General features: G+C 35.3%; 1 protein-coding gene across 1 annotated transcript; it reads right to left on the bottom strand.

Moving 5' to 3' along the window:
* Positions 1 to 4,034: 4,034 nt before the first annotated feature.
* On the bottom strand, positions 4,035 to 15,051 carry LOC133871818 (pleiotropic drug resistance protein 1-like). Its single transcript, XM_062309243.1, has 24 exons — positions 14,972 to 15,051; positions 12,212 to 12,472; positions 11,968 to 12,088; positions 11,785 to 11,873; positions 11,623 to 11,707; positions 11,377 to 11,536; positions 11,212 to 11,288; positions 9,791 to 9,844; positions 9,608 to 9,698; positions 9,151 to 9,452; positions 8,775 to 9,056; positions 8,327 to 8,643; positions 8,100 to 8,260; positions 7,913 to 8,016; positions 7,653 to 7,809; positions 7,315 to 7,571; positions 6,883 to 7,215; positions 6,439 to 6,729; positions 6,283 to 6,366; positions 6,049 to 6,182; positions 5,691 to 5,918; positions 5,423 to 5,594; positions 4,434 to 4,688; positions 4,035 to 4,356 (listed from the first exon to the last, which is right to left on the bottom strand). Exons 2-24 carry the CDS (start codon positions 12,460 to 12,462, stop codon positions 4,099 to 4,101), a joined length of 4,263 nt encoding a protein of 1,420 aa, XP_062165227.1. The 5' UTR covers positions 12,463 to 12,472; positions 14,972 to 15,051; the 3' UTR covers positions 4,035 to 4,098.
* Between the last annotated feature and the right edge of the window lie 9,593 nt (positions 15,052 to 24,644).

Below are 24,644 nucleotides of genomic sequence, written 5' to 3'. Positions count from 1 at the left end.
GTTTATGTTGTTCATTGAGTAGTTTTTTCCATGCGCAATGCACATTGTTTACATGTTTAATTAATGGACGACATTAGCTTTCAAGGTTTCCTTGGAACCGGAAAAAGTATACAGAAAAGACACTTCTTTCTATCATATTAGTATTTTTAATTTTCCGTTTTTAATCTTCTTCTTCTTTTGTGATCAGTTCTTCCGATTAATTTTTTTGTCCTTATTTTTTGTTCTATATATATATATATATATATTATTCCAATTGGTTTTTTTTTTCTTTTTTTAATTTTACATTGAATTCAAGAAGAAGATAGTGAGAGAGAGAGAGAGAGAGAGAGAGAGAGAGAGAGAGAGAATTTTCTATTGTCATTTTTTGTAAGAGGTATGACAATTTGTTAGTTTACGCCGTTGTTCATTGAGTGAGTTTCTTTTCTTTTCTTTTCTTTTTTCTTTTTTCTTTTTTTATTCTAAAAGTCGTTTATTTTACATTACATATGCGAATGATGTTTGAAAGAAAATTCTCTATTTGACTAGACTTCTTCCTAAACCTATGAATTTCATTGGATCCAGAAAACAGTATAGAAAAAAGATAGTTCTTTTATATTATATCAGCATTTTTTAAATTTTCGTTTTTGCCTTTATTTCATGTGGTTTTGTTCTCCGTTTTTTTCTTTTTTATCCTTATTTTTTTGTTCTAATTTATATATTATTTTTTATTCAAATTGCTTCTTTCTTTTTTTTTTTCTTTTATAGATTTTACACTTAATTCAAGAAAATGATAGTGAGAGAGAGAGTTTTCTATCATTTTTTTTGGGAATGAAGTATGACGATTTTCGATGGTGACTGGTGAGAGAGAGAGTGTAATAGAAGTATTTCCTAAAAACATTTGTTGATGAGGAGAAAGTTCAACTGTTGAAAGACAAAGATTTACCATATTAATATTGGAGAGAAAAAAGTGTTTTGCAGTAGAGGGGAATTGAAGTGCTATTATTGTTGGGATATGATGGATTCTGGGTAGGTTGGGTTTTTGTGACTTTGTTCATTTTCGATTTTTGATTAATCCAGGTTAATTTTCATTTTGATTAAAAAAAAAAAATCCCTTTGTAGTTCCTTCCATTTTAAAATACATATATGTTTGGGAACAAAAATTTAAAGGATTAAGGATTAAACTTAAAGAATTTCTAAATTTATTTGATTTTTTTTTTTTTGAAGAACTAAATTTATTTGATACGTGGGTTTTATGCTATTGAGTAAAGAAATATGGTTCAAAATGATCGTAGGAACACCTTTCATTTTTGGTAGCCAATAATTAGTTAATTGGTTTAAAGACCTTTTGAGTAAATTATAATTTCAAAAAAAAAAACCCGCTATAGGCTAGTTTATATAAAAAGCATTGGACAACAGAAAAAGAATGAAACTGTAGTTTATGTATATGTGTGTGTGTTTATATTTGATTATTATTATTATGGGTGACACATGTCATAATCTTATTAATAGTGTTGACGTGGCATTTGACGATTTTTATTTTTATTTTTTTTTAAAAAAAAACCAACTGGCTCCCAAAGATTTCAATCTTGGTCATTTTAGCATTTAGTGAAGTTATATGAACTTTAAATGAGAGAGAGGAGAGCTGTTTAGAAAAATTGGATTTTGGACATATATAGTAGTCATTCGTTAATTTTTGAAAAGTTTTAGATTAATGAAGAACTTTTCTAAACAAAGTTATGTGATAAGGAAATGCTAAAAATACTACTAGTGCATAACAAGTGCATAACCCCAAGATACATTGAGATAGAATCTACACATTAGGTCCCACCCTAATGTGTCTTGGGGTTGTACACTTGTTATACACTAGTTGTGCATGAATCATTCCCCCCTATGTGACATATTGTAGGGTCCAAGTGAACAATTCTCCACGTGCTGGCAACCAGGTAAATGAACACTTTAAAACTCCCGACAAATGTTTTCTACTAAATTAATGATTTTTAAAATATTGGAAAATTTTTTAATTGATGCATGTATTTTTAATGCTTTCTTCCATATTTTTAAAGTCACAATTAATTACACGATTTCTACGTCGTGTTATTTTAAAGATGATAATATGATGTTATGAAAATTTTTTATGACATGCTTTGATATTTTATGAAAATGTTATGATACCATGAACATTTTTATAATGATTCATGAAAATTTACATGCAATGATGTGCACCAAAGCTTATGAGCTCAATTATGATGTTTATGAAAGAGCATTGAAAAAGATTATGAGCTTGAGGAAAATCTGACTTAGGGGCTTCTCTCTGCTGAAGAGAGAGAAGCTCTCGAGAATTTTCTCTGAGGGGGAGAGGCCTTAGTTTTTTCTGTGAAGACGCCTCCCTCCTCCCTGGTGCTTTTTCCTCCTAGCCCTTCTGGCTATGGAGGTTTTGTTTTCTCTCCTGGTTGATCCAAGGGAGTTTTGTTCTCCCTGGCTTTGTTTCCAGTGGAGCTGATCTCCTCCTAGTCCTCTGGGACTATGGAGCTTTCTTTGGTTTTATTTCTCTGTTTTTTCCTTGTTTGTTTTATGGCAAAAAAGCTCATTAAGAGGTGTCTTTTGGGAAGATTTTCCTCTAGTATCTCCGGCGTTCCTAGTAAGATCTACAGCTTGTTGCCGGTTTCTATACAACACGCGCCCCTCTACTGGTTTCCCAGTCTTCTTCCGGTCCAGTCGCCGCCAACCACGGCTGTGTCTGACCTCCTTGCCCGGCGCGTGGCATGCACGCGACAAGGAGGTTCCCTCTTTGGGCCGCGCGTCTGGGCCACGTTCCGCCTTCCAGGTCGTGTTCGATGCTGTCCGATGTTTTCTGGTGGCCGGTTTTGCAGGGATGTTTCCGGCCACGCGCCGTCTTTCCGGCGACGAAATTCCTCCTCGACAGTGGCTCTGTCGTTTGGGTGTTTTCTGTTATGTTTGTATATTCTAGTGTCTATTTCTACAGTCTGTCTATGTAATACTCAAATGTTACTGGATTATTTGTTGGCTTGGGTAGCTAGATCGGCCATCTTTTCTGTGTTATAGTGTGCTTAAAAGTAAAGAGTGGCTCAAACGGTGTTCCTGTAATTCTTGGATATTGTTTAGGCAGCTGTTTCAAACTCTGGCTTAGAGTGTAGGGAGTCTTGGGTCTCTATTCTCTGTATTGCCTTTGGGTTTTTTTCAGCAATATATGGTAGCACATGCTATCTGTTCAAAAAAGAAAAAGAAAAAAAAGACTATGAGCTCAATCATGTTACGCTTATGAAAGATGTGCACCACGTTTCTCCACGGCATGTTTTGCCGAGCTATGATGATGTTTATGAGTGGTATCGGATTACATGTTACAAGTTGACTATAAGTATGATTCACAGATAGCTCGGAAAACCACACTTTATTGCATGTGTGGGCTATTAGCCGAATGGTCTTTACCTAGGGAATTCCACTGCTGGCAGCTCCTACGACCACATGATGAGACTACGATAGTCCGTCAGGACCACTATGTATAAAAGAATATAATATATATATATATAAAGTTTCCAGATGTACTCTTATTGTCGTGAGAATATTTATTTAAGATTTCTATACTCTGATAACGAACGCTTGAGTTTCATTCCCTGTTAATTTTCCCAAATTGGGGGCGTGACAATAATGGCAGCTTAACTGATAGTCATGAAGGTAAAGGGATATGGGGAAAACTTGAAAAATGATTGACAGCATGGACTTGTAGTCAAAATCAAGGTATAAGATAAAACAATTACTATGCTTTCCAGTCAGTCCCACTCTTGGAATATTGAAGATGCTTTATTGATTTGTTTATTTACTTCATTCTTTCTCTTAGACAAATAAACTTTGTAACAAATGAAGTCCCTAAGAAATTTTCACCAAGTCAAGCATATTCATGACTTGGATCAACTGGAACTAGAATCATTGGTCCATTGATTGGTCTCATCACTTCTCTTTGCATTTTACAGCCTAATATGCTTTGAAGTGTCTTTTTGCTTGAGTAAATGATCATCTCATTGTATAAGAAAACAAGAAACATTTTACTCTAGAATATGCATTTAGTATGAATAAAGTTTTGCCAAATTATGACCACTTTCCTCACCTTTTCTGGAAGTTGAATGCCTTGATAGAAAAGGCAAAGCTGACTCCGAAGAAAACTGTTATCCCAACAGTCACAATGGAAACCACTCTTAGGAAGTCATGTCTAAACCCGAAAAAACTCGTAATAAATTCTTCCACTGTTTGACCAGACTCAAGCTTGTCTTTGAGGTCTCCAAACTGTGAAGCAACCAATCCATACAAGGTCCAAGCAAAAGGACATGCCCAGTAACACCATCTCCACCACACCGGCATATACTGCAAAAACAAGGAACCTTTAGTCGTCCTTATGACATTGCTTTGTAGATAAGTGGATAGGGTCCATACATACTTACCATTCGTGGAAGGACATAGCCTGAGAAGAGGTTCCAAATTCCATAGAAGGATGAGGCAACTACAGCAGCTATGTTTTGGTTTGGAGTGATGGCCACTGTCATCATCCCAAAGAAAGTGAAGTATAAGAAAGTGAAGAACGTGAAGAAGAGATTCCAGAAGAACTTGGTAACTGTCCACTCGTATCCAATCATGGCATATATCATTCCTCCATATATGACAGCCTGAATCAGAATGTATGCGACCTCAATCGTGAGCTGCAGATGAAACACAATAAAATCTTTGAGAGTTGTTTTGAGTAATATCTCCAGGTCTTGCATAAGTAATCAATCTTCATGAGAATAATTCAAGCATTCTCTAATACAAAGATTAGAATTGCCGATCATCAAGTGACAAAGCTGATTGATACACAACTCAAATTCATTCTTTGATTCTTTTTATTATATTATTTTCCATATTCTAGCATGCCTAACTTGTAACAATTCAACCATTTTATTCTCTTTACGTGTATATAGATATGTATGTGTATACATACGCATGTAAATATTAGGTAATTCAAAGCTTCTGAATTATCTTCCACCACAATAATGCATGTTAGAATATATATATGGAAACATATTAGGCTAATACTAAAATATTTTCCATTTAGGTTTGATTGTAATAAAATATTAGAGATTTAATTACCGTACTTGTATTTTTTTCACCTGCCCAGTTTTCCTATAACTAGGAACATTTATATTATTTACATCAATAAAGTCAATAAGAGCGAGATGTAGCCCTTAGGACAATTAGATGTGGTGAAAATAGGTGTTTAACACTGAACCATCCAAAATTCCTCGTCTTTTCTCTCTTTGCAGCTTTTCCTCTCCATATTTTATTATTCCCCAGAAATTTCTACAACACACAAATCTTTTATATATCCTGATTTCATAAATAATTCATAAATCTTATAATTGGTTTTCTCTCTTGAAAAATTACAGGCAAAATCTACCTGTCCGAAGGCATATGGTAAAGCAGAATACATTCCAGCTGCTCTTTCTCTGTAGAAAACTGTTCTCTCAACAGCAACTACTGGCTGCACCAATGCAGCATTCTGTATTCCAATGAATAGAGCAGCAGCATACATGGAACCTATAGCATTCGAGATGTCTTGCTGCCTTCTTCTGCAATACCAGAGAATATTATCTTATTAAGAACAAAAGGGAGTCAAATGTTAAATCTGCAGAATTTAACCTGTTCGTTTTTCCTGTAATAAATACCTTTTGGAACCAAGATCCCAGAATATTGTCCCAAACATCAAAGCTATGAAAATTGTGAATAATAGTCTTACTGCAGTGTACTGTGGGTTCCGCCAATATGACCAGTGTTGTTTCCAAAGGCAAGCCATACACTGGGTCAAGAATGATTGCGAGTATTGAGTAGGGAAGTACAAATCTATTGAACCTGGCTGAGGTTTACTAAGTTCCTTGATCATTGCTTTGTTTCTCCTGAATCATTGACCTCAAAGTATCATCATATATATCAAAGAGATAATTTGTTTTCCTATCACAGTCAAATTCAAACTATGTTCATTTTTTTCTTTATGATTTGGTCCATATTAGGAAGTTTCTTACTCACCTGTATAGTTCTGAATTCTTATATACTTCGGAAAAAGTAACTCCCAGAGCTGTTTCTTGTGCTGCTGTGGTCACTTCTAACATCCATGTTGCCGGATTATGGCCATCTCTAATTTTACTAACTCCCCTAATTCCCTGGAGAAAACATAAACTCATCTATGTGAGTAGTGAAGGTGTAAATAAAGAAAATTTATTTTAAAGTTAGTAAATATTTGTATTTACAAATTAGGCTGACCTCAAAGTAACTGATCAAATATGAAGCCTGGTGGCCTATTGGGCCTACATATATTTCTTCTCCTCCACGTTTCAAAAGATATAGCTGCAAATGTATATATAAGAATGTAATGTAGAAACAAGAAACCATTTTTGTACTTTAGACTTGGAGACATACTTCATCAAAGGCATCAAATATATCAATGCTTGGCTGGTGGATGGTGCATACGACAGTTCGTCCTGTGTCGACTGTGTTCCTCACTGTTCTCATCACTATTGCAGCTGCTCTGGCATCGAGGCCTGAGGTTGGCTCATCCATGAATATTATAGATGGGTTGGCAACAAGCTCAACTGCAATCGTCAGCCTCTTGCGCTGCTCAGTTGAAAGACCATTAATGCTAGGCAATCCAACAAGGGCTTCACTTAATGAGGTCAGCTCAACTAGGTCCATGACCTCCTTAATAAACATCTGCAAACCATTACACTGAATTCTGAATATAATTCAAATTGCTTGTAGAGAACACGTAAATGCTCTCTCTTTCGGCCTATGTTATATGGCATTTTTCGCATGTGTGAACTACCAAGATGGACCATAGCCACAGGCCACAACATAATACTCTACCTTTCTGGTTGCAGTATCAACTTCAGGAGGCAGACGGAGCCATGCAGAGTAAAGGAGTGACTCGTAGACTGTAATGTGAGGAGAGTGGATGTCAGTTTGCTCACAATAACCTGATATTCGAGCAAATGTTTCCTGTTGCTTTGGAAATCCAGATATCATGATGCTTCCCTCAATGTATCCACCAGTTTTCCTCCCAGCCAAAACATCCATCAGAGTCGTCTTCCCAGCGCCGCTAACACCCATTAGAGCAGTAAGGACTCCTGGCCTGAAAGCACCACTCACACCCTTTAGAAGTTCCAGTCGATCTTCTATAAAACCTTGGGCTTTCATTTCCTGCAACCATAGCAACACATCCAGAATTGCAAGGAATTTAAGCTGGAATAACTTAAGTTTAATAAACAATCCACAAGTATATATTGAATTGCTGCTCACCTGAGGCATGTCCACCGCATAGCTGATTTCATCAAAAGAGAGGGAAAGAGGTACAAATGGAAGAGCCATTCCTTGTTTCTTGTTCTGATTAGCCACATTACTAGAGATTCTTGTTGCACATGCTGATTCTGGTGATGTACTTCTTTTAAAGTGAGCTCCTCTTTCATTCTGTGATGGTACAATAAACTTCCCTTTTCTATCATTATGTATTTCAATTGGCTTTTCTCCAGATATTACTGCCTGAGGCTTTCCAAAAGCTATAACAACAAACAAATCAATTTGTCAAAGTCTAAGACTAAGATAGGAAGAAGCATCAATACAAAGAAAGGGTCCCTTACGGTTGAGATAAGATAGAGCCAAGGTGAACAGAAAATTGAATAGAAAAACAAATCCAATCAAAGCTCCTACTCCAAGCCAAAACCAATGTTTTTCTAAGAACATCCCACGAGACTTCAAGACTAAAACTCCCAGTGGCTCTGTTGTACCGTGAAGCACCTATAACAAAAAAAAATTTCATTCATATTGTTCAAAGCTTATTCCAATTCCTTTTTCATTTTGCCTTTCATTCTTCCAAAACCAGGAAAATATTGATGCTTACATGCTTCCAGCTGTTTCCTAGGAATTCATTCACAGCTAAAGCATTCTGCCCATACATCATAGGTGAGATCCAGTAACCCCATTTCCACCATTTCTTCACTTCATCTAAGGCAAAGAGAGGACATATCTACATTACATGGCTACAATAAAGGTTGAGAAAATAAAGTTACTCATAATTCAAAAGTTACCTCTTGACAGAATAAATCCACCCAGAACAATGACTAGAAGTAACCCAAAAGATCCAAACGTGTTTGCAACAGTCATATCCCTTCCTAAAGCTGCGATGAACCGAAACAGTGCGGAAGCCATTTGGTTAACGCACACAAGTAGAAGGTACTGTCTGAAAAACCTGCCATTGAGGAAATTTATCAAAAAAATGTGAAGTTTAAACATAATATTCTGCTTATTTACATACCTTTTGATGTTTGGATCAAAGCCTACGACATAATAAGTCATCGACACCCAAATGGCAACTTCTATAAATGTTATTGGAATCTTGACTATCCACGTGGGTAATGAGTATGACCAAGAAGGATAAAAGAGAAGGTCCCTTTGCTTGTAAAAGACAGGAAGTTTCAGGATGGTTAAGGCAAGCTCTGAGAATCCATTGAACATAATGATGGATAATGAAAAGAATAAAGCACCCATATAGATTTGACCATCAATTGCTGTATTGCGGTGCATCTCAGTTCGTAGAAATATTGTCATCGTCAACAAAGCCATGATAATAAGCTGGAAAGGGAAAAAGGTTTTAGGCCTCACATCTATAGAATATACTCACTATAGTATCTAGGTAACATTCTTATCCAATTTGAATTTTCTGCAATTAAATAGAAAGCTAAAAAAGTTTGCATGCTACTTACCTGAATCATCTTGAAAATGTAGAAGAATGAGTTTCTCTTCATAAGCAATAACTCTCTTGATATGCAAACTTTTAATAGTTTCTTCTTCCCAACACCATACTTATTTATTGTTAAAGCAGCAGGGTGAGCTTTGGCCTTGTCAAATGGAATGGCAAGCTCGTCACCTAGTTTCTGACCAATGTGAAATGACTTATATGCATCAGCAAATTCCTTTGCAGTAACAAAGGTATAAGGTATTTCTTTCTGGGTCCAATATTGTTCTTGATCTTTCTTTGATGTCACCTACCAAATAGCGAAAGATTCAAAGTAGGTGAAATGAACTACAACAGTAGAAAAGCAGGTGAGAAAAAAAAATGAGTTCAGAAGGCAATGGTACTTCTTGTAAGAAGTCTGCAACTCCTTTTCTCTCCGGACATTTGAAGCCGACGAATTCAAAGAACTCTAACACACTTTCACGGGGACCTTGATAAACAATTTGCCCATCTGATAGGAGAATTATGTCATCAAATAAGTCATAGGTTTCAGGTGCTGGCTGGAGGAGAGAGATCAGTGCTGTTCCTCCAAGAATGTGAATAGCCTGCCCGAGTGAATTCACAATCTGGAAAGTTGTTGAGCTATCCAAGCCAGTTGATATCTCATCCATGAAAAGGGCCCTAGCCGGTCCAACCAGCATCTCCCCTGTATCACATTTATCATACTTCTTAAAAATCACTAAGCACATAGTCTCAAATTTGGAATGGTGCATGATAATAAATTCAATTTGGTGAAAAAGTTGAACATTTAGCTGTCTATATGTATGTGCATGTGAAGCATTCGGTCCTATTTGTTTTTACCGACTGTCACTCGTTTTCTTTGTCCACCAGAGATACCTCGTCGCATTTCATCCCCCACCATAGTGTCAGCACATATTTCCAATCCCAAAATCTACATGGTATAAAGAGGAACAGAAATTTAACTAGGTTTTTATCAGTGTGATCATGAAAACCTCTTATATAACTTGGATTTTGAGTTTATACCTTGATAATATAATCTGTCATCACATTTGCTTCATGTCCTTCCACTGAAGCAGCCTGCAGTATTGAGAATATCATATGTAATAACAAAGTGTTCATAGATTGGGGGTTATGTTTTGAAAGTCCTATTTAGACCCCAATGTACACCTAGAAGGGGTGAATAAGTGTTGATCCCAATTAATACACAGTTCAAAAATCCTATTAGTGATGATAGCGCAATCTAGCACACAACATCCAACCAAAATCATATAAAACAGATAATAAAGAAAACATAGGATTTTGGTTATGAAGTGAAACCCTTTCAAAAAATCTTCAAAGGTAGAACACTCCGGGACAGTCAAACCTAAGAAATCAATTCACTAATGAAAACCACAATTTACAAGCAAGCAATATTACAAAACCTTTGTAGCTACCCTTACTTGTACCGAACAAAAAACCCATATGTTTCTACTGCAGTAGCTTCAAAAATCCGGCCGGTCTTCAATCTAATCTCCTCACACACTCCGGAACTCCGCTGGCTGAAGTTCATTCTTCTATGTGTGTGGTTTTTCAAACTCCAAGAGAGAGCGGAAGGTTCTAGCTTCGATGGTGAAGTGATCTCTTGGCTCAACAAAAATAATGGCTTGAGGAGCATGAAAGTCGTGCATAACAAGCCCTTAAATACCCTAAACCAATAACCCAATTTTTTAATTCAAATTAGAACTCTAAACCATGTAAATCAGCTGGTGGCATACAGACGTGTTAGTAAGCCTGTCTGAACATAGCTAGTGTTTCAAGCTTTTAACCTTGGAGGTGTCCGGACATCAGCGAACACTTTTACGAAGAGAGCATTCCATCTCAACATCACGTTTTGAATTTGTGAACAAAACATTATGTGACTTCATCTTTCAATGTGGCATCTCGACAGCTGCGAACGGATTTACGAATGCGACATTCTGTACGTCCATCTTATAGGGCTTATCTAAACATCTAGGAACGGATTTGCAAACGAGACATACTGTGCTCTCAACGTCAATGTTACATTCAGACAACTGTGGCTAGATTTGTGTATGGAGAATTCTATGTTCTCAACTTCAACTTCACGTCTGGACATCTGCGAACAGAGCATTCTGTAACTCCATTTAACATGGCTCGTCCGGACAGGGTCGAACGCCTTTGTGAGCGGGGTCTTGTGTGCTTGACATTTTTGAATAATTTTGACACTAAACCCTAAGTACAAAACTACCCCCACCAAGTCTTACACACAAACACTTGTATTGAACACCAAATCCGCCAATCAAAAACCTAACAAGTTTGACATAAATAAGTCTGTGCGCATGCACGCTTGTGTGCACATGTAATAAAATGACTACTAAAATTGACAAATTTAAAGGAGAAAAGGAAAACTGACACAAGTTTTTCTATCCAAAATTTTCATTTCTCACCTTCATTAGAATATCAATATCAGGATCTGGCTTGATGTTAGCCTCCTTTTCTCTTCTTAACAACTCTACCAACATGTCTGCAAAATTGTGACATTCATATCAATCGGTTCAAACTTTCCAAAGACACCGTGCAATATATTAAGGATAGTTTGTGTTTTGACTTACCATAACGGGGCCCAACCCCTTGACATCTAGCCGAGAAGGCCAATGTTTCTCTCACTGTCATTTCTCCTATATGGAGATCATGTTGACTTATATAAGCCGATGTCCTCTGTGGAACAAACTCACTCATTCCATGGCCATTATATGTAACTCCCCCTGAAGACTGGAAGTTTCATCAAGTACCCAATTTAGATTATAAGGTGAAAAGAATTGGAAAGAATTGTAAAGAAGAAATGGTTATTTCATTACTTTTAGATGGGAACCGAGTCTTCCAGCCAAAGCCAATAGAAACGTGGTCTTTCCCGAGCTTGGGGGCCCTAAAAGTAGTGTCATCCTGCAAAATTGGGTCAATGAGAAACGGATAATGTAGAGAGCCTACAATGAACCTTTGAAAGAGAAACCAAATTTTACCTGCTCGGCTTGATAATTCCACTAACATTACGAAGAATGGACAATGATTTCTTTCTACTTGGAAGAATGTGAACATAATTCAACAACACCTTGAGAGAAAGTGACAGAGATTGCAGGATGAATTCAAATGTAGAACTTGCAAAAGAAAATATGATGGCCGAGGTGCTGAATTCAATAAAATACCTCAAAGAAATTTATAGTGAAGTTGAAAAGTGTAGGTAATGCTCTGGTTCCAACATAAGCTTCTGCATCTACAGTTAGGTGCTCAAAACGGACTTCAATTGTGGGCATTTCAATCCCAACTCTATAAACCAAGAAAGACAAAACCCAGAATCACAGACAGGAGAGACAAGAATTCCATTGAAAATATGTTGTTATTCATAATGTTTTCATATGAAATAATTTTTTTATTTCCTTATGAGTTTACCGATCAATGCGGTTCTTCAGCCTTAGCAAGAAGTTCTCATTATCTTCCTCTGAATTTTTCACAAGCTTGTCCAACAAGTTCTTTAGTTGTTCCAATCTGAGACTTTGAATATGAACTTCTTTTTCTTCTCCCTCTGCGTCAGTTAGTATACCTGTCCTAATACGCCGCTTAGTTGGCAGTCTCTGTATAGCAGCCCATTTCAGAGACTCCTCATCATCTTCCTCTCGAGAAGACCTCGAAAATGGGTCCATCGCTCTGTTCCTTTAGAAGCAACAAATGATTATATTTGATAGAAAACCCATTGAATCACAGCAACACCAAAGTTTCGGGCAAAAAATATTTGAACGTACGTTAAGCTGAAACAACTCATGGTCAAAGATTAGCATTTTTTCTGTCGTTAATTATTTCCTTTGTTTATTACTGGACATAGTGTAATGTAGTATATCTCTGTCTCAAATTCATAGGACGTGTAGATTCATGCAAATGAACACACATTTTGCACGCTAAACAACAACATCCGCTTTCATTGTTCTGTGCATGGCCGGCCTAGGACTGTGTGGAGAAAGATCATAGATAAGTTGCCTTACGGTATCATGCAACAGATGAAGAGCTCATCCTTCATTACCTGAGCAAAACGGTGGCTTCCAAACCCTTGCCGGTTTCCACCAAATTTATCGCCCTTATCATTTGATTTATCAAAGCCATCTCAGAGTGATGATACATATGTATATAGCTAGTATAACATGGACAGACGGCTCTTGTTTGTTTTCTTCTTTATCAGACAAAGCTGCGTTTGGCGAGAAAGAATGGTATTTCTTCAGTCCCAGAGATCGCAAATACCCAAATGGCGCCAGGCAAAACAGGGCAGCCGCTTCGGGGTATAGGAAGGCAACTGGTACAGACAAAACCATAAATATAGCCATTCTTGTACTGATAGATAAGTTATTTATTTTTTTAACCTGTTCTTCTTTCGTTATCTTACTCTGTTCCTCGGTTGTTTTGAAGATCCTTTCTCAAGAATTAAATCTCTTACTCTCTTTTTCGGTTTCTCCTTCGAAAGAAAACTAAGCCAGAATCAAAAAGCCCGTTGCACACAGAAACGTAACCGGAAAGCTCCATTGAGATTGAATGAAGAAAAAGAGTAAAGTGAAAACCCTTTTTTTGGATCCCAGAAGCATGGGCAGATGGGAGTTCATTGGGTTGCTGAGACTGAAGAAGAAGGAGGCCTTCTCTCCTCTTCTTCAGAAGGCTATCCTCTCTCTTGCTCTTCCTGACCACCAAATTACCCTCCCTCCCCTCGTCCTCCCAGATTCGTCCCCATCCACGCCGCTCTTGTACGATTTCTTCCGCAACTCCTTCCGCGAACTGGGTCGAAGCGACATCGTCCTCTCTCCCTCTCTCTCGCCGTGCGATCAATTTGTTCGAAGAAAGTCCCAAAAGAAACGCAAAACAGAATGTGCTGCATGAGTGTTTATCAGAACGAGAGAGAGAGAGGGCCAGCAATTCTGGAAGATAAGGACGAGGTTTGTGTCGCACGACGTCGTTCGAGTAAAAATTACCGTTATTAAATCTTTTGGCCGCCCATTTTATTATTGACAGAAATTTCTTTAAAAGAAAAAAAAATAAAAATAAAAAGCAACTATATTTCACATGATTTTCGCTTTTTTTTTTTTTTTTTTTTTTTTTTTTTTGTAATATTTTGTGCTTCTAAGTCTAACATACTTAAAGAATATGTCATTTTTTAATACTATGTAAGCCCAATCCTAAAATAATTAGTCTCCATCAAGAGAAGAAGTAGGTTACAAACTAACCATTTCAGGGGAGCGAATAAGATCCTCTCAATTTTTTAGTCATAATTTAAAATTGGTCTATTTAACGATATATATGAAATTAATATTGACACGTCTTTTAAAAAATTTAAATAATTGTAAAATCTTATACACCATTAGATATATCAATTTTAAATCTTAAAAATAAAATAAATACTATCAATTCTATTTAAAATAGTAAAAACCCTTGTCTCTTGGTCAACGGTTACCCCAAGAGGTACCTTGTAGTTATTATGGCACCTCAAATCTTTCACGGCAACACCAACCAACTCTTTCAGTTGAACACTAAGAGGAGGTCATCCCTTCCGATACTTTTTTAGTCTCATGGTAACCCTTTGAATCTTTGATCAAAGATTGGTGCAAGCATCAAATCAAGATTCTCTTTTTTTTTAGTACGTAATTCTTAAAATCTCATTCAGAAATCATGAGATAGGAGGTAAATGATTGAATAAATAAGAGTTTAATTCCTTGGAGCCAAGCCCGCGGGCAAAAGCTCAAATTTTATCCGATTCAAACCGGTCGAGGTTGAGCTAAGAATATCCCAATTATAAAAATTAAAAAAAAAAAAAAAAAAAAAAAAAAAAAAAAAGGGAAATAAGAAATAAGAGCTTAAAGGTCATTGTATGCATACTAGTATGGGAGAAAACCACCTAAAGCTGAGGAGAAAATGCTGCAAGAGATTGTTTGCGATGTAAAAAATAGAATTATAAAATCTATCAATGTAAATAAAGTAAATAAAATTCATTCATAAAATAAAAAATTATAAAATAAAATAAAATAAAATCTTGAACCCCATTAAAAAAAATTCATTCATCAACCAATGTATATTTCTTATTAGACAAAAACAAGCAATTATATCTCTTACAAAGTATATATATATATTAGAAAATGATGAATATGGAAGAGTTGCAAAAGTTTGTGAAAAACATACCAATTTCTAAGCTTTTCTGCAACAAAAAGATGGAGAAGAGATGAAGTTAAAGAGGATGGAAACTTCAAACTTGCATGATACCGTACGACACAGTTTCAGTAGCGTGAGGAAATTTGAGTAGCAGTATCTCTCTCCCATGTATTTATAAATGGTGGCCTCCAATGGGTATGACAATCGATTCGTCTTTGTCTTTAAGGAATTAGAGGAAATCAAGAAAGTGTGGTTCATTTCGTACAGTACAATTTCGCATACCAAAAGTTTAATTTTAAATTAAATACTAAAAAATATATCGTTTGTAGTATGTTTTTAAATAATTATGATTTAAAAATGTAAAATATCCACGCTTTTAAATCGCATGCAATGGATGCGTTTTTAAAAAAAAAACACGATTTTAAAAAACGTTAAATTGTGATTTTATCAAATGCTTAATTGTATTTTTAAAATTCTCAAATTAACCGAAATTGACTGTAGTGATTTGAAAGGTTGTTATAGTATTTTTATTATTATTATTATTATTATTATTTTTAGGTTCATTTTTAAGTTTAACATACGGGTCTTAATTAATTTCTAGAGAGAATTAGAAAGGAAAATTCGTGGTGCATGTGCATCAAAGCCATGATAAATTGGATAGGCCCTTAATGATTACAATTAATTCCCTTTGTTTATATATAGATATATAATAAATAAACATATTTTCGAAAATAAATTGGCCCTTTGGCAACCGTGTATCAAATCCTGAAACGGTTGATCGAGGTCCTTAATACAAGTTTAATTCTTTACAGAGACTACTTATAAAATAAATAAATAATTAATAATAATAATAATAATAATAAATAAATAAATAAATTCTTTATAGAGACTTTAAAAATAAATTAAAAAAATCTTAATAGAGACGCATGTCCACCAACCTTCACGTACAAAGCTCTCTTAATGTTTATGTAGATCGATGATAACAAAGTTTAGGACCAACTCTTAGCTTGGCAATTACATTCATTGCAGCAGTCCTACCTTTTCCTTACCCCAGACTATATATATATATATATATATATATATATATATATATATATATATATAGGTCTAACAATATATATGTGGTTGTTCTAAAAATCCAACTATTAATTAAGGGCCTGTTTAATTAGTTTGTGTTAAATAAAAAGCAAACAGTTTCAGAACGTACACACCAGTTGATGTTCTCTTCAAGGTTTTTTTCATGAATAATTCTACAAAAATACAAATGCTCCGTGTTGTGAATTTAATGTTGTGCAATAGACTAAAATTACGGTAAATATATAAGAGAAAACAACCACATAAAAGAACACTAGAATTTAGTACGTTCTCTTAATGTGAGGTGCGTTCACTGGTGAAGGCTATTAAGAAGAAATTCACCTATTAAAGATGGAGTAAAAAATAGTGAAGAAAAAATCACTCAAAACCTAAAGTCTCAATACATCTAAATCTCACTTTTACAAAATGGGATTATTCCCCGAAAGAGAAGAAAAGTACAAAATGACAGTTTTGTTTCTCTCCTTCTCTCGTTGTCACATGGAGCTCTCTCTCTCTCTCTCTTTGCGGCTGTTCTTGAAAATGTATACCGTGTGAGTGTAAAAATGTTTAAGTCTCATATTGGAAAAATATCTCAAGTGTAGGTGATTAATATAGCATAATAAGACAAACTTTTAGGCATAAGCATTTATGATGAGTGGTGTTCTAACATGCTATAATATGGTCTCACTGAAAGGCTCATTAATATGTCAATCTTCCTACTAAGTAATATTAAAGTTGATGGTAGCGTGCAGTATGGTGGAGTGACGCACACACGAACAATAGTCCCTAGAGTAGGGAGCAAGATATACACATGAACAAGAAGGCTCTTTGGAGCGAGGGCCAAATGTTCATGGCATGAGTACAAACGAGAGTACTTGGAATAAGGGCAAATGTATATGGCATAAACAAACCCACATAATACAAGATCAATCTTGGAGATGGCTCATGAGATTGATAAAAGCTTATGTTTAAGGATATTAACAAAAGCTTGATTACCAAGCTAGGATGGAATCATATATGGATATAAAAGTAAAAACTTTCAAGAGAATAGCTTAAAATTGCAACAAGTGGCAACTTAAAATTCTGGCAAGTGTCTTTTTAGAAAAATTATTTTTGCACATCTTTTGTACATCAATTTTCTAAATCAACCATTGGATCTATAAGACTCACAAGGATTCACATATAGATCCTACAGATCAAATTGTTGATTTAGAAAAGTAATGTATAAAAGATTTACATGTAACATGTTTCGTCTCATTAATGTATCTCTAAAATGCTTATATAATATATAATATATAAGCATGAATCAAAATATATTAATAATCTAAATCAAATAAATTTTTTTTGGTATCCTAATTAATATTAATAAGACAATATATGGGTGAAATGTCCTTAATACCCTTATAAAACTTTTAAAAATACAAAATACTCTAATGAAATAATTATTTTAAAAAAAGAAAAAAAAATGGAACTGTGGGTGGGTTGTGGTGTGAATTAATTTTTTTATATATATATCATGAGTATTTTGAGTATTTCAGCGTCTTTTGTTATGATTTAACAGAAAATCTAACGAAAAAAAAATTCCGTTACAAAGTTTTGAAATTGTAACAAAAAATTACGTTACAAAGTTTTCAAATCGTAACAAAATTATCAATTGTACCGTACATTATAAAACATCAATCGAATTCACTGTTTTGGTAAGCAAAAAAAAACAGCTTTTCCATTTTCTTACATGAATTGTTCTGTTTTTTTTTCTTTTTGAAATGGGAGCTGGAACTTCCATTATTAACAAGCTCGAAGGCAAATACAATAACCCGAAGGCAAACGACCAGCCTGAAAGCTACAAACACAAGCCCGTAGGCCCATGGTAGTGAATAAAGATACACAATCCCTAACCACTAAGTTAGGAACAAAACTAACTTAAAGCAGCTATCTAAGCAACAAACTAAAATTACATGAACATACAATTGGGTCCTCTCTTTACACTGAAGTACAACCTAACTAAAATGAGAGGACCTGGTCTAGCTTACAAGCCACCTAAAATGTCCAAGTAATTTACAACCCATTACAAAGGTAAACTGTGAACAGAAACAAGAATGTATAAAGAAAAATACAAGAAGCTGCCAGAAAACCACAAAAACAACCAGCGTCAGAAATCGTCGTCACTAGAACCGAGGCGTGCAAGGCACGCGCAGTCACCAAAGCCAGCGCGTGCCCTCTTCAGAAGCCCTCTAGTAGTGGACTACATCCAGAACCACCGATCTCCACCAACTACCACCGGAAACGACAGGCTATGGCCCTCACACACTAGTAGTGGGAGAAAACTCCCTCTCGTGTGTTGGCCATTCGACGAGAAGGTGGGACCACCACGGCCGTGACTTTACAAAACCGGACCGAAAAAAGCTAGCGACCACCACGGAAAAGCGCGTGTCAAGAGAAAACCAGCCAAAGGCCACAGATCTAGCTCCAAAGATATCCCCAAATTTTAAACGGCTAGACAAAACCTTCGCCAGAGACACCACGAACGACCACTCCCCTCAACCAACTACTAGTGTAACTTCTGCTAGAAAAAACAAAGAAAAAAGAAAGCAACAAAAAGGGAAGAAAAAACTTCATAGCTCTAAAAGCTAGGAGAAATAACAATCACCACCGGTACAAGCCAGGGGTAACAAAATTCCACAGCCCTAGAAGCTGGGAGACAACTAACCTCTACTGGTTCACACCAGGGAGGGCCAAAATAACCATCCTAGCCTTAGAAAGGCTAGGGAGACCAGCTCCGGGAGGAGGATGGCGTGAAGCTTCCCTCCCTCGGCACAAAGATGCTCAAAACTTTAGCTCTCTCTCAAAAAGTTAGGTGATTGATAGGGTAATCAGATAATTCACTTCATCTTCTTTTTTTCTTTTTTCTTTTTAAGATTATTCGTAATTGACTTTCCTTTAACATGTCTTAACCACTAATTAATGTTTGTCTTTAGTACTTCTAAGTACAAGGATACATATTACTGCTTATATATATATATATATACACACACACACACGCCCTTACACATGCCAATAGGGCTTATAGCCCTGATTGAAATTTTCCTCCTCCTCCTCCCCTTCCTTTATTTTCACTTCTTTCAAAAAAACATCAACTTCAAAACATTCTTAACTTTTTTCACTTTTTATATCACATCAATATTTTTTATTATTATTTAAATAATAAACTCACTACAATACAATTTTTTTTTCACTTTTCCATATAAATAATTTTAACTTTATATCACATCATATTTTTCAATCACTCAAAAAAAATTCCTCCCCAAAATGAGGTGAGGGGGAGTTTCAAACGGGGCTATGTCCCCTCAAATTATTGATTGAGTTAATCTTTCTTTTAAACTATCAAAATTTGTCAATATCCCATACAATGACAAAAATATAATTCATAAAAATTAAGAGGATTCTTAAAATTATATATTTAAAAAAAAAAAAACTAAAAAATAGAAATTATATTAACTAAAACAAAAGGGGTGGGGGGGGGGGGGGGGGGTGTCAAGGGAGGTAGTTCATAGCCATGGGATGGCTGAAATCACCCTCAAGTGGCTAAGGGGTGGTTCGGCCACCCCTAAATAGCTATGGGGATGGCTGAAACCACTCCCCAAGTGTCCAAGGATATATTGGGGAGACCGAACAACCCTCAAAGGAAGTGGTTCAGCCACACCTTATTTTTTAGAATAAATAAATTTGAAGCATGGCATGCAGGTAAAAGTACTTATTAACAATAGTCAAATGAGGATTGAACATTCTTATTCCACGTAAAAGGGAAAGTTGGATCGAGTCCAGATAAAGACTAAAAAAAGTTGTTATGATCACTAATTAGACTTTTCTCAAAAACTTAATCTAATAAGAAAGAATTAATTTAATTATTTAAACAATACTTTAACACTCACTCAAACTCTCCCTTAAGAAGTGAGACCCAACATGTAAAATATTTAATTGAAATGTGAAGTAAACTATGGAGTAAAAGTTCGAATTCATGACTTCTTACTCTGATATCATGTTAAATCAATATTTATCCCAACATGTAAAATATTTAATTGAAATGTGAAGTAAACTATGGAGTAAAAGTTCGAATTCATGACCTCTTACTCTGATATCATGTTAAATCAATATTTATCCCAAAATCTTAAGCTAATAGGAAATGATGGACTTATCATTTAAATTATAGAGAAAACTTTACTTACGCCTTGATGTTTAGGCGTTTTTGTAATCATTCCTTCAAAGATTAAAAACTTATCCTAATTAAATAATTAAAAATAATATGTATACATACATGGAACCTAGTGACCCATGGCTTGGTACTATGGCGTCCTCCGTTAAGATTTAACAAAAAATCTTAATGGATGGCTGATTGCAAAATTCTAAAACATGAGAACCCGACATTACAAATTTTAAAACTTTGAGGGTATGATTGCAAAGGCGCCTGAACATTGAGGGGTAAGCTAAGTTTTTCTTAAATTATAGGGTTAAACACCCTATTGGTATCTGAGTTTTAGGATTTTTTAAATTTAGTACTTGATTTTTCATTTGTTTCATAGGTGATACCTAAGTTGAGTAAAAACTCGTTTAGTACCTCTGTTACATTTTTTGTCCAAATATTAATAGCCCGGCACGTGTCAACCGGTGAGGTTAACACGTGGCATTATATAAAAAATAAAATAAAATAAAATCTTTAAAAATTAATTAAAAAACAATAAATAAAATAAATTGAAAAAAATAAAATAAAATAAAAAAGAGGGGTGGCTGAGCCACCCCCCTTGGCCACCATTGGGGTGGGCTAGTTTGGGCCACTCCATGGCAGGGAAAAAAATTGATGGGCTTTGGCCCTTGGGGGTGGTTCAGCCACCCCCATGGACAAACCCTCTAAATTTGTTTTGATAGGTTTTGGCCTATGGGGGTGGTTAAACCACCCCCAAGGGCCACGAGGGTGGTTCGGCAACCCCATGGGCCACGGGGATGGTTTGGCTACTCCCAAGGGCTAAAACTCATCACTTTTTTTTTCTACAACTTCGGCCACCCCAAACCGGCCAAGAGCCACCCCCTTGGCCAAAAGCCACCCCTCTTTTTTTTCTTTTTTTCTTTTTTTCAAATTTTTTTATTTATTTTTTATTTTTTATATAGTGCCACGTGTCAACCTCAACGGTTGATACGTGGTGGGCCGTTAATATTTGGACGGAAAATGTAGCTGAGGTACCAAATGGGTTTTTACCCCTAACTCAGGTATCACATATGAAACAAATGAAAACTCATGTACTAAATTTAAAAAAGCCTAAAACTCAAGTACCAATAGGGTATTTAACCCTAAATTATATAATAGCATCTCCCCTAAATAAGTGAACAGGGTTCGAACTTATGACATTTATTCTTCTTCTTTTTTAACATGTCCACACAAGAGGGGGGGGGGGGGGAGGATTCGAACTAGTGACCTGCGCTTCTTGAGGCGTGGTCCCAGCCGATTGAGCTACCCCTTGGGAACAGTGACCTTTATTCTGATAGCATGTTAAAAACACCACTTATCTCAAAAGCTTTAGTTGATAAGAGAGAGTAAATTTATTCATTTAATCAATACTTCAACACCAGATATTACAATTTATTGACTGAAACAATGGTTTTATGGGCCACAAATGTTCATTGAGGAAGTCATAGAGCTTGTGGAGCTGACCCCATTAAGGGAGGGACTACTTGGATTGCTCGGCGTGAATGGCCTCTCAACCGAGCAATGCAAGAGGCTGACAATTGCAGTTCAGCCTGTTGCCAACCCATCTATAATATTCATGGATGAGCGACCTCTAGCCTTGATGCCAGGGCAGCAACAATAGTAATGACGACAGTAAGGAACACAATGGACACGAGACGAACAATGGTTTGCACCATTCATTAGCCAAGTATTGAGATATTCGATGCCTTTGATGAGGTTAGATATATTTGTCAAGAATGAAAAATGTTGAAAATTATTTCACAAAACTTTAAGATTCTGTCCAATTTCAATTTTTCAACTTTCCCTCTATTTTTTCAATTATTCTTTGTCCCATATTGAATAGCTATGAGTTTTTTGTGTGTTTTATAAGGAGTTATCTTACAAAATATAGATTGGTTTTTGGGTATACGCATGCTAGTTGTGTTTCACACTGGTTGTTCGCACACACGTCGCTTTAAATGTACTTAGCATTTACGGTCTCACACAAGCCACGAGCTTATTTTTTACGTGCGTATTTTTTCTTATGTGTACAACTGCTATTCTAGTAGTCATAATTTTTTTTTTAAGTATTTAACTGCTTTTTCAATACCCAAAAACTGTCATTTCAAATTATTTTTTCAACGGTCAGAAACTGTCATAAACTGCTTTTGTGATATATAAAAAAAAAAATATATATATATATATATATATATATATATATATATTTACTTCAGCACATTTTATGGATCTTTTTTATTCTCTGTTGTTACAGAATTTTCTATTTAAAGTAGTGTCAGAATTTGTAATCTGCACATTACTCTCGAGCAGTATTGTATAATGAGGACAGAATTGTTGTATTCCTTATTATAAAACTTATTGTATATACAAATGGGAGGCAATGTTTGTCTAAGGGACAAATTCATATTCTCCTTACTGTCCAAGAATTCAATGATTTCCATACATTTTTATTTTGCTTTCATTAATTTATGTTTTAGACATTTTTTAAAAGCTTTTTGTTTTCCTTCTTTTGAAAGCAAAATAATGCATAAATTTATTTGATTATTTTTATGTTTGTTTCTCGAGAAAGTTTCTTTGTAAGATACTTTGATATAAATTTATGTTTAGGTGGAGATCTGAATCTATTAATGTTTTGTTTTTGAAAGTGTTTGGTTGAGTTGTTCTTCATTTGAATGTTTTATCGAATTTTTTTTTCTTCGTTTGTGTGATTTACTCATATTTTCAATCATTTTTTGGAAGTAATTTTTCTGCTTTTGAAAGCAAAAGAAGGCCAAAATTGAATTGATTGTTGGGCAGAAAAAGAATTTGTGACAATTTTTTTGATTAGACCATATGTGAGAGGATTTATTTGATTGTTGTGTAGAAAAGACAAATTTTTATTTATATTTTGAAAACACCAAACATTGGCTAATTAAGCATTGAACCTAATGTAAGAGGCTTAATTTATTTGATTGCATTAAATGTTGAGTGAAAGATTTTGTTTTGTTTTGTATTCATAAAAAATAAAAATAAAAATAAAATAAATTGTTTCTTTTCCTTTGTATTTTTTTTTTCAGATATTCAGAAATATATGTATTTTATTTGTATTAAAATATAATAAGTATCACACCAACAATATTAGAAATTCCTAATTTCCTACTAATTTTCTATTATTGCTTTGATAATCAAATCCTGGTTTTCTTTTCGCTTTTAATTTTTTTTTTTTCTATATACTTCTTTTCATTTCAAAATACTCATATTGGAACAAAGATTTCAAAATATTTTAAGGGGTAATTACCTTTTCCCCCCATGAACTACCAACTTTTGCGCAAATCCCCCACAAACTACTAACTCGACCAAAATAGAGCATTCAACTACCAAAGACAACCATTTTCCCCCCTTCCGTCAGTCAAAGACGTTAAAACAAATGTTCAACGGGTCACGTGACCGTCACACGCCGTTTTACCCTCATTTTCTTCCTCTTTTCCCCCCATGAACTACCACCATCTTCCTCTTTTCCCCCCATGAACTACCACCATCTTCCAACATGCCCCCATATAAAACGGCACATGACCCGTTGACTGTTTCTTTTAACCCATCTAACTGACGGAAGGGGAGAAAATAGTTGTCTTTGGTAGTTGAATGCTCTATTTTGGTCGAGTTGGTAGTTCATGGGGGCATCACGCATTTTTTGGTAGTTCATGGGGGGAAAAGGTAATTACCCCATATTTTAATTTATATTGTTCATTTTTTGAAGTGTTTTTTCTGCTTCAAAAGATTACAACAAATGATTGATTGTTGTACAAAAAAAAAGAATAGAAACGCTTTCAAAACTATAACAAGTGAGTTTCATGTTACTGAATTTGGGTTAAGGGAGAAGAAGAAAATGGAATTGAATAAGGAAAGCTTTACTGGAAAAATAAAAAAACATAGAAATTAGGCATTCGAGGTGCCTGGCCTCCATGAACATTCGAGGTGTTCTTCCTTCTTACAATCTAAGACTGAATTACAAGATGAATGCCCTCTCTCTCACCCTTCTCCCCATTTATACAAGATTCTCTCAATACTGTCCCTCCCACAATAGCCTCATGATGAGTACCAAATATTGTATATTTGGACCCCTTGATTTACATTAGTTAGACCTTTAGCCTTGCTATTTTCTGATGTTTTTGTTAGTTTTTGTGTTTTATAGGTCAATAAGAGAGGAATGTCAAAATTTCATGTGAAAATGCTTGGAAATTCAGAAGTCCTGAAAAGTCGATCGATCGAAATTTTATCCGAAGTCGATCAATTGAATAAAAGTCGATCGATCGATCGAAATTTCTCAGAACTTACTTTTGTAGAAGCGCGCTAGAATACCCAATCAAGAGCTTCTCCATGACAAAAAGCAGTTCTCCCTCTGATTTTCGCAGCAGA

Source organism: Alnus glutinosa, chromosome 6 (genome assembly GCF_958979055.1).
Source record: "Alnus glutinosa chromosome 6, dhAlnGlut1.1, whole genome shotgun sequence".
Lineage (NCBI taxonomy): Eukaryota > Viridiplantae > Streptophyta > Magnoliopsida > Fagales > Betulaceae > Alnus > Alnus glutinosa.
Note: the sequence above shows the minus strand (reverse complement) of the source record. Positions and strands in the feature narration are given on the sequence as shown.